General features: G+C 46.4%; 1 protein-coding gene across 1 annotated transcript in view; it reads right to left on the bottom strand.

The window, feature by feature from the left end:
* Nucleotides 1-11,121, bottom strand: part of ABCG5 (ATP binding cassette subfamily G member 5) — a 34,530-nt gene extending 23,409 nt beyond the window's left edge. Inside the window, exons 1-4 of the mRNA XM_068564114.1 lie at nucleotides 10,976-11,121; nucleotides 10,168-10,289; nucleotides 2,432-2,568; nucleotides 2,250-2,348 (exon numbers count right to left, since the gene is read on the bottom strand). Of these exons, the coding sequence (XP_068420215.1) occupies nucleotides 2,250-2,348; nucleotides 2,432-2,568; nucleotides 10,168-10,289; nucleotides 10,976-11,121 (504 nt within the window). The remainder of the gene's footprint in view (nucleotides 1-2,249; nucleotides 2,349-2,431; nucleotides 2,569-10,167; nucleotides 10,290-10,975) is intronic.
* Nucleotides 11,122-11,390: the final 269 nt, after the last annotated feature.

Here is an 11,390-nt window from a genome sequence, read left to right on the forward strand (position 1 = left end):
CACATCAGCTCCAGGAGAGATGCATTATTACTCTATCTATTATAGAAAAGCAAACAGATCCTCAGACAGGTTCATAGATTGCCCAAGGTCACACCATTAGCAAATGGCAGAGCTGGGACTAAGAGTAAACCGTGTGGGTTCTCAAGTGGTCCAAGCAGCACAAGGGCGGACAAAGCCTGCCACATCAATCATGGCTTTATGTTCAGGTTCGCAGAGGACAAAAGCAGATCTCCTGCAATCTCTGCTCTGTTATCACAGACACTTCCTTCTCCCTAAACTACTTTGTCAGGATTTTACATCCTGTGGACTGGATTTGCTCAGAAAGTACTCTCAAGCAGGGAGAACTGTATGATAGGAAACTCTGCAGGACACTTAGGGGCTGCCAGTGCCAGGGAGAGGGACCATTCACAGGGGGCAAATTTGCCATCAACCAACTGCAGGTACCTTGAATTTTCTGAATATTTATGCAAATATGTGCATTTTCAGGGGAAAAGTTTCGGTGGCTTTCTCAGATTCTCTCCCTGGGGTATGTGATGTAAATGGATCACTATCTCAAAAGAATCTGCTTAAGACTTCATTTCTCCAACTCAAATACCAATGAGATCCTCTCCTACCCATTTTAGACACAAAAATACTAAAGCAGGCAGACAGGAAGCCTACATAGGGGCTCACCTGTCACTTGCTGTCAGGGCAGCTAAGTCATGTGAACATGCCTGTGCCTCCCCGCGGGCCGAATTCCGACCTCTGTCTTCTCAGACCACAGTGAGGCCCAGGGAGGCATGATGGAGCCAGAGGACCTGGGTCCATGTCCCAGCTCTGCCAGTCCGAGGTGCTGGATCTTAATATCCTTGGGGGTCAGTTTCTTGATCTGAAAGTTGGAGATAACGCCTCCCTCATAGAGCTGATGCCAGAGTGAAATGAGATGTGTGTGAACAAGGCCTGATGGATGCCAGCCACATGTGAGAGCCCAGAGAATAAGCTGGTAGAATAGCAAGAACCTCGCAATGCCTACTGAGCACTCTAAGGTAACCTCCAGGTAGGAACAGGGCTAGTCCTCACTCTGTGGGGCTAATGGTCTTTCTTGAAGGTTCCTCTGGAGTGAAAGCTATGCTCCAACACGTCCAGGACTCTGAAACAGATGAATGCCCTTTCCTGACTTGGCATGACAACAAACAAGCCTGCTGGTACTCTGGACACAGTCCAGACCTAGCTGCACTCGCCAAGCCCTGTCTGAGAGTCCAGCACCAGGGACAAGAGGAGTAACTCCCTGGTGACAGGCTCAGAGGTGCCTGATAAAAATGGAGTAACCTACTGCCCCTTCAGCTGAGATGGAGGATTCCCTCGGAGCCTCAGTGGCATTAAAGAAAGGCTAGCTTTGGAGCCTGAAGTGCAGATGTAATTTGTGTGCCCAGGAGGAACCTTCACTGAGGCCTCAGAGTGGTGGAGCCTCTGAGGCAGATGTCACCAGTGGTCTCTGGCACCTCTGAGAGCCAGTTTCCCAGAGAACTGTGCCTGCTTTGCAGGTGGCACGTTGACCTGTCCTTGGTTGTATGTTTCCAGCCCAGACAGAAACGAGGCAATGTTTCCAGGTAAGGTCCCTGTGAGTTTACTTGCAGCCTCTTCCAAATCAGGTCCACTTAAAGAAACAGATTGGAACTTAGAGTTGACAATTCAATAGTTCCTCCTTCACCAACTGAATCCAGTTTGGATGAGGCACGTTCAAGACGCCTCAAAGAAAGTTGAGAAAAATCTCAACAGGGCTGCAGGGCAACGCACGGTGAGGAAAATAGCCATATCTGTTCAAACACAGAGCTCTCAGGACAGCGCCACCCAACAGAAATATCACACAAGCCACATTCAGAATTTAAATATTTTAGTGGCCACATTTTAGAGTGAAAAGAAACAGATGAAGTGAATTTTAGTGGTATCATTTCTTTAACCCAATACAACCAAAATATTTCCATTTTGACCAATAATCAATATCTTAAAAATTATTAATGAGGTATTTCACATTCTGTGGTTCCAGACTAAGTTTCTGAAATCCGGTGTGTATTTTACACTCACAGCACATCTCAAGTAGGTCTAGTCAGTTTCAAGTGCCCCAAAGCCACCTGTGACTAGCGGCTGCCAGCGCAGCCCTAGACGCTTAAAGGGTGAAGAGCGAAGGGGAGGAAGGGGCAAGCGGAGGGACGAGGGGGTGCAAAGCCACAGCGGGGTGATCCCCTGGGTGGCCCCGGGGCGGTACCCACCTTCTTCTGGAAGAAGCCCTGGGAGCCGCCGCGGACGGCCAGCAGCGCCGTGTAGCACAGCGTCTCGCGGACCGTGAGGCTGCTCAGCAGAGTGTCGCTCTGCAGGGGAGGGATGTGTCAGCGGCGCCCCCGCTGGCTGCGGGGCCAGCGGGCAGCCGGGCAGGGGCCGGGGACGCGCGCACCTGCAGGACGTAGGAGAAGCAGTCCTGGAACTGCTCCCTGCGCAGCGCCCGGCCGTTCACAAACACGTCCCCGAGCAGCGTCCCCGTGCGCCGCAGCCTCCCGGACATGGCGTCCAGCAGCGTGGTTTTCCCCGAGCCTGGGAGGCGACAAGAGAAGGTCCTGGAGGAGGCCCTGAACGAGGCCTCGCGGACACTTCCCGAGACCCTCGGTGAACCCGCGATCCAGCCCTGACTTGTTCTCTCTTTGGCCTCATGGGACAAGCTCATGGCTGGAATGAGTCCTTCCAGCTTGTCTCCTCAATGAGAGGGGACAAGCTGTTTCCCTCCTCCACGTCAGGACTGGAGGAGCTTTGTCCGCCTGCTTATTTGTTTTTAAAGCTGCTTGAGGCTGAAAAAGAAAATACAGGATCAGAATAAAAGGAAAACCAGGGTTCTTGGAAACGTTTGGACCCTAAGACATCTGAATTTGTTTTTGTGACCCCCTGGGATCCTCTGGTGGTTCCTGAATGTAGGTGACACTGCCCAGAGCCTCACTGATTTAATCAAGTGTGGTCTGAGGCCGAGCACCACCTGAGAGCTTCTGTTAGGAATGCAGAATCTCAGGCCCCAACTCCTGACTCGGATTCTGCTTTTTACAAGATCCCTGGGTAGTTCTCACGCATATTAGAGTTTGAGAAGCACTAGCTTAGTGAGTCCTCTGGTTAAAACCAAGTTGGCCTCAGCCTACACTGAGAGCCTTGGGCATAACCCAGCTGGTTGTCGCTAAGAACTTGCCCACAGAGGAGATGGGATGAACTAACTGCCCTGTGCTGAGGTGGCTGGAGGGTGAGGTTTCTCCTGGTTTGCTTTTTCTAGGGTTAGAGTGATCCTTCAGGGTAAGACACCAGCTGGCCCTTCCCATACACAAGCTTACATGGGCCCAGAGAGTTAATGGAGACAGGAACAGGAGTCACCAGGCCTTTCCTGACCAAGGGTTTTAAGCAGTTAGAATGAGTAACAGAGGAAACAGGCAGGAGGTTCTGGGCTGTCTGAGAAGATGGCAATAGAATTCTATTGAGGATGTGATGACTTGTGCAAAACCAAAGCAAAGATCTTTTGTTCAAATATTTTAAAGAAGCTGCTGGTTGCTCTGAGGGGTGCAAAGATGAATAAGCCAAGCTCCTGGAGCAGTGGTTTTCTTATCTAACCCATGACTGACAAAGCTCAGAATCAGCCCCAGTATGTTCAGGTAGAGGTCAGCGTGGGGAAGGGAGCAGAGTTTTTGTAAAGAAACAAAATGTGACTTCACTGGGGTTGTCTTTCAAAATGTGCTCTGAAGTGTCTCAGTCACGATATTAAGCCTTGTCTGTGGTTCTTCTAACTAGCAGCCTCCCTAGTCTTACATTTCTGGGATCCAATCTCAACTCTGACAGACCTTCCAAACAGCCTGTAACCTGGATTCCAGTTCCACCACTATCTCAAAACTAGCCTCCTTCCTTGTTGCCAAATCCAGTAGATGCTTCTCTGTATGTTGTTTGACTTCTCAGCAGCAGTTGATACTGTTGCTTGCCCTTCTCTGTAAATCTCTCTCCCTTGGCCTTGATGCCACCTCATCCTCTTGGTTTAATCCTGCTGGTCTGGCTGCTCCTTCTCAGCCTCTTGTGGGTGACCCTCAGGGCTCCTCTCATGTCACACATCCTCACTGAGCAACAGTGAGCACCAACTTGCTAGACAGCATGTGAGGGAGCCACTTTGGAAGTAGCTTCTCCAGCCCCATTCAAGCCTTCAGATGACTGCAGCCCCAGCTGACATCTAACTACCACCTCATGAGGGACCCCAGACAGAAGCATCCAACAAAGGCACTTCCAAATTTCTGACTTGTAGAAACACTGAGAGATAATTAATGATTTTTATTAAGTCACTTAGGTTGGGGATCCTTTTTTAAACATAGAAAAAGGTAACAAATATTATCCTTTTTTGAACATGTGTCAAATACCTATTAACTCATTAATGATGGTACCAGCAGGATGACAAAAAAGGATTCATACCCTCATTCAAAAAAGGATAGGGCTTTCCTGGTGGCGCAGTGGTTGGGAATCTGCCTGCCAGTGCAGGGGACATGGGTTCAAGCCCTGGTCCGGGAAGATTCCACATGCCCTGGAGCAACTAAGCCCGGGTGCCACAACTACTGAGCCTGCACTCTAGAGCTTGTGAGCCACAACTACTGAGCCCATGAGCCACAACTACTGCAGCCCGCGCACCTAGAGCCTGTGCTCCGCAACAAGAGAAGCCAGGACAATAAGAAGCCCGCGCACGGCAACGAAGAGTAGCCCCCACTCGCCTCAACTAGAGAAAGCCCGTGCACAGCAATAAAGACCCAACACAGCGAAATATAAAAACAAATAAATAAATTAATTAAAAAAAAAAAAAAGGATCTAAGGGACTTCCCTAGTGGTGCAGTGGTTAAGAATCCACCTGCCAATGCAGGGGACATGGGTTCAATCCCTGATCTGGGAAGATCCCACATGCCGCGGAGCAACTAAGCCCGTGCACCACAACTACTGAGCCCACACACTGCAACTACTGAAGCCCACGTGCTCTAGGGCCTGCATGCCACAACTACTGAGCCTGCATGCCTAGAGCCTGTGCTCCACAACAAGAGAAGCCACTGCAATGAGTAGCCCGCTCACCGCAGCAAAGAGTAGCCCCCGCTTGCCACAAGTAGAGAAAGCCCATGTGCAGCAATGAAGACCCAATGCAGACAGAAAAAAAAAAAAAAAAAAAAAAGGATATAAGAAACTAGTATGTACAAGCAGTGGAGAAAAGAAGATTGGAATAAGTGGCAAAGTTAGATGCAAAAATGGTTAATGCCCTAGGATGTGACACCAAAGGGATGGGTAACAAAAGAAAAAGTAGAGAAACTGACTTCATGAAAATTTTAAACTTGTTTTTCAACCTAAGACACTATCCATGGTGCAAAAAGGCAGCCCACAGAATGAGAGGAAAATATTTGCAAACCTTATATCTGATAAAGGATTAATATCCAGAATATATAGAGAGAACTTCTAAAACTCAACAATGACAACAACAGCAACAGAAAACAAACAACCCGGTTCAAGATTGGGTAAAGGACTTGAATAGACATTTCTCCAAAGAAGATACACAGATGGCCAATGAGCACATGAAAAAATGTTCAACATTACTAATCATTAGGGAAATATAAATCAAAACTACAATGAGATACTACCTCATACCCAACAGCTACAACAAAAAAAAAAATAGAAAATAACAAGTGTTGGTTAGGATGCGGAAAAACTGGAACCTCTGTGCACTATTGCTGGGAATATAAAATAGTATAGCCACTGTGGAAAAGAGTATAGAGGTTCTAAAAAAATTAAAAATAGAATTACCATATGATCCAGCAATTCCACTTCTGGATATATACTCCAAAGAACTGAAAACAAGGTCTTGAAGATATTTGTACACCCTTGTTCATAGCAGCATTATTCACAATAACTAAAATGTGGAAGCAATCAAAGTGTCCATTAATGGATGAATGGATAAGCAAACTATGTCTCTACATACAACGGAATATTACTCAGCCTTAAAAATGAAGGAAATTTTGCAATATGCTGCAACATGGGTGAACAATGAAGACATTATAAGTGAAATAAGCCAGTTAAAAAAGATAAATACTGTATGATTCCATGTATATTAGGTACTTTGAGTAGTCAAAATCATAAAAGCACAAAGTGTAATGGTGGTTGCCAGGGGCTGAGAAAATGACAGAAGGGGAGTTATTATTTAATAAGAATAGTTTCGGGACTTCCCTGGTGGCGCAGTCGTTAAGAATCTGCCTACCAGTGCAGGGGACACGGGTTGGATCCCTGGTCTGGGAAGATCCCACATGCCGCAGAGCAACTAAGCCCGTGCGCCACAACTACTGAGCCGGTGCTCTAGAGCCCGCAAGCCACAACTACTGAGCCCATACACCACAACTACTGAAGCCTGTGCACTCTAGGGCCCATGTGCTGCAACTACTGAAGCCCACGCGCCTAGAGCCTGTGCTCCGCAACAAGAGAAGCCACCACAATGAGAAGCCCACACACCGCAACAAAGAGTAGCCCCCGCTCGCCACAACTAGAGAAAGCCTGCATGCAGCAACAAAGATCCAATGCAGCCAAAAAAAAAAAAGAATAGTTTTAGTTTTACAAGATGAAAGGTTGTGGGGATGGATGGTGGTGATGGTTGCACAACTGTGTGAATGTATTTAATACCACTGAACTGTACACTTTAAAATGGTTAAGAAGGTACACAAAAATATACTCAAAATGGCTTAAAACCTGAAATACAAGACACCATAAAACTCCTAGAAGAGAGCACAGGTAAAACGTTCTCTGACATAAATCGCAGCAATGTTTTCTTAGGTCAGTCTCCCAAGGCAAAAGAAGTAAAAGCAAAAGTAAACAAATGGAACCTAATCAAACTTATAAGCTTTTGCACAGCAAAGGAAACCATCAACAAAACAAAAAGACAACCTACAGACTGGGAGAGAATATTTGCAAATGACGCAACCAACAAGGGCTTAATTTCCAATATATACAAACAGCTCATACAGCTCAATATCAAAAAAACAAACAACAATCAAAAAATGGGCAGAAGACCTAAATAGACATTTCTCCAAAGAAGACGTACAGATGGCCAACAGGCACATGAAAAGATGCTCAACACGGCTAATTTTTAGAGAAATGCAAATCAGAACTACAATGAGGTATCGCCTCACGCCAGTCAGAATGGCCATCATTAAAAAGCCTACAAATAACAAATGCTGCAGAGGGTGTGGAGAAAGGAAACCCTCCGACACTGTTGATGGGAATGTAAATTGGTGCAACCACTATGGAAAACAGTATGGAGGTTCCTTAAAAATCTAAAAATAGACAACCTAAGTGTCCATCAACAGATGAATGGATAAAGATGTGATATATATATATATATATATAAAATATAAATATATAAATATAAAAATACACACACACACACACACACACACACACACACGACATAATGGAATATTACTCAGCCATAAAAAAAGAATAAAATAATGCCATTTGCAGCAACATGGACACACCTAGAGATTATCATACTAAGTGACGTAGGACAGAGAAAGACAAAAATCATATGACATCACATATGTGGATCTAAACGATGACACAAATGAACTTACTAACAAAACAGAAACAGACTCACAGAAATAGAAACAAACTTATGGTTACCAAAGGGGAAAGGGGGCAGGGGTAGGGATAAATTAGGAGCTTGGGATTAACAGATACACACCACTATATATAAAATAAACAACAAGGGGACTTCCCTGGCGGTCCAGTGGTTAAGACTCTGCGCTTCCACTGCTGGGGGTACAGGGTCAAACCCTGATCGGCTAACTAAGATCCCACATGCCTCATGATGTGGCCAAAAAAAATAATAAAGTAGATAAAATAAACAACAAGGACCTACTGTATAGCACAGGGAACTATATTCAATATCTTATAATAACCTACAATGAAAAAGAGTCTGAAAAAGAACATATATATAATTGAATCACTTTGCTGTACACTTGAAACTAACACGTTATAAATAAACTATACTTCAATAAAAAATAAAAATAAAAATAAATTAAATGGCTAAGATGGAAAATTTTACATTATGTATATTTTACCACAATAAAAAAAAAAGAAAAAAAGGGTTAACGCCCTACAGGGCCATAAAACTGTGACCTTTGGGTTTATCCTCTCTAAAAGGACAGAAATCACCTGTAACTAAATAGTCTTCTGCAAGGGAGCATGCAGCCTAGAGTCTAGGTCCTAAATGATCAAAAATAATGAGTCAAATAAAATTACCTTCCCCTGGAGTGTTGGTTGACCATAGGCAGGCTTGCATTATGCAGACAATTCTCTAGTGAGACTTTGAACACCTAAGTCATCTTTTGCCTCACTAGTAAAGATTTGATAAACAATACTGCTTTAGATGAGACACCAATGAAATCATGTTATTTTCTGAAAAACTAAGAGTAATTCATAGAATTCATTTGCTTAATCATTTATCCAGCAAATACTTATTAAGCACCTACGATGTGGCCAGCCCTCTCCTAACTGTTGAGGATACAGCAGGAAAAAAAAAAAAAACCAAGCCCCCACCCTCAGGGAACTTGCAGTCTACCTTGAATTCATGTTCAGTATAAAAGGATGGACAGTCATAAAACCATGATAAGGTATAATCAGACACCAGCCCATGAGCCCCTAGAAAAGGGGGCTCCACCCACTGTTCTGCTGAGATGTGCATGAAGATGTACATTGGCCTGTGGGACACACTTCTGAGAAGTGGGTTCAATTCCTTGTTGTGCTGCATGCCACCCTTTTTTATCCTACACAAGGAAGGAAACAAGTGACACATTATTATAGGAATAACCCAGCTTTTCTTTTTAAAGAAGTATAATTATCAAAAGGAAAATTAGGATGACCCTGGATGTTATGGTACATGCATACAATTAGAAATGGTTAAAAATTGTAAAAAGAAAATAAAAGGAGGGACTTCCCTGGCAGTCCAGTGGTTAGGACTGCCAAGGGCCCAGGTTCAATCCCTGGTCAGGGAACTAAGATCCCACAAGCTGCGTGGCATAGCCAAAATAGGAAGAAAAAAAAAAAAAGGAAATTTCAGGGAAGTGTAACCATTCTCGCCAGTGAATTCCTTGTCATTTCATCTTAACAACACTACTGTTGCCATCCAGCTGTCCCCCGACTGCAGCAGGGGAGTGGCTGTGGATTTAACTCCCCAGGTCGAAAGAGGCTAACCATGCTTAACTTTTATCACAGACTCATATTGCTCACCTCTATTAAAGAGAGCAATGCAAGTGAAGACTGGCAGGAAGTGTCAACAATTTGCAAGCAAGAACTCCATCAAGAGGCTCCTGGGAAGCCAATTTGTCCGAGTCTTTCAACCTTAAAATGTGCAGGATAACCTAGTGTAGTGGACCCTGTGATGTGCCACACAGATGCCCTCTTCAGGGCCAACGCACCCATCCCCCCATAGCTGTGCATCCTCAGCTGTGACCTTCACAGGGCATTGCCCCAGCCTCAAGGGGCTGCCTCCCCGGAGGCTCCACCCTCCCCAGCAATGACTTGCTGATGCAGGGAAAGAGGAGGGGAAGAATGAGATGGGGAATGGGCACATAGATAGCCTCAGTGGAATCTGTGATATTTAACTCCTTTAAAAAAACAAAATAGGATCTGAAGTAAATACGGTATAATGTTAAGATTTGATAAAGCAGAGGTTAAGACACGAACATTCTTTATTTCCTCTCTATCTTGCCTGTGTGTTTGAAATACATCATAATTTTTAAAAGACCAATGAATATGGGGGATAAATGGGCATCTTTGTGCTTATTTAATTCCTTTTCCCATCTCCAGGCAGGAAAATTGTGTTTACTGAGCACCCCTATATGCCAGGCACTGTGCTAGGTGCTTTCCAAACTGAAATATGAATTAACTTACACGTTCGGCAGGACTTCGTTTATCTTTCTAAAGATTTCACATTAGCACCAGGTTCTATTCACAGTCACGCAGGTCATCAGATTTCATTCTAATATCAGACCTATGGCCTCCTTGATACAACTTAAACCTGTTTCCTCAATGTGGTGTTCAAATCAAGCCACAGCCAATTTTGAGTCCTCGTGGAGAATTTAGGGAACTCCCTCCCCAGCTTACCTGAGCTCCCTAAGATGCACATGATCTGCCCACTCTCGATGTACAAGGAGACATCTTTGAGGATCTGCTTGGTCCACTTGTGTCGGCGAGATGCGATGTCCCACCAGGGCCCCGTGCAGTGGCTTTAAAGGAAACCCCGCGAGGGAAAGGCAGCATGGGGTTCTGGAAGGGCCCAGCCCCTTGTCCCCCAGCACCGATCCCAGCTCTGCCCAGCCCGAGTTGTCTCTGGACAGGTTCCTAAGTGTGTTCTAGCCTCAGTGTCCTCCTCTGTAGACCCTGGCAGGTAGTGACAGAAGATCATCTCTATAAAGCACCTGTCCAGCAGCTGCTCTGAATACCAGCTCTCTTTGGCTGGCTGGCAAAACAGGACACTGTTTGTTTATTCCTTCGGTTGACCCTGCGTTCCTTCACCCGGTTTCATTGCACCTCATGCTCCAAGCACCCCCATTCCCCAAGTGCTCGCCACCCAAAGAGGGAAGGCCATCGACAAGGGAGACGCGGGGGGAAGGGGCATAAAGCAGGGGGAGGGGGCAGAGCACAGCCGCTGCATCTGTCGTGTGTCATAGCTTCCAGTCCTGCGGTGGACAGCAGGAGAGGCCGTTCACCATGGCTCCTCACTTTCCTCTGCCAGCCCTTCCCCTCTCGTCTCTCCACCTCCACCCACTAGAGAAGGAGCCCAAGCCTCCATGCATGCCCCCCATTAGTGAGGAAAGCCAGCAGAGGGCAGAGAGGCCCACCCACCTCAGGCCATGCCTGTCCCTGACCACAGCTCAAAGCTCCCAGCAGATGGGAGAGGCCCTGGCCTTACCTGACACTGTAGGAGGCGTGGAGAACGCCCAGGCTGTGTCGAGGCTTAGAAGCAGCTGCAGGAGCCTCCTCGAGGGAGCATGGGGAGCTTCTGTTTACCTGGACTTCTGAGGACCCCGCAGGGGTCAAAAAGCGGAGTTCACTCATGGCCAGCGGGCAGCAGGGACAGGTGAATTTTCTCGCCTGACCCTCCCTGGGTCCTCTCTGGCTCAGCCGAGGAGCCAGAGGCAGACAGTCCCGCCTGCCCCTCACCTGGCCCTGGAGCCGCTCCTCAGGCCTTCCCAGTGGCGGGCCTGGGGTTTGGCCGTGGATGCCATTATCTGATGTACCTTTAGCCGGAGTGTGTCTGTGTGTTATCTCGGCAGCGGGCAGAGCACACAGCCCGTGTTTGCGGGAGGGCTTGCCAGAGAGGAATG

This window comes from Eschrichtius robustus, chromosome 15, assembly GCF_028021215.1.
Source record: "Eschrichtius robustus isolate mEscRob2 chromosome 15, mEscRob2.pri, whole genome shotgun sequence".
Lineage (NCBI taxonomy): Eukaryota > Metazoa > Chordata > Mammalia > Artiodactyla > Eschrichtiidae > Eschrichtius > Eschrichtius robustus.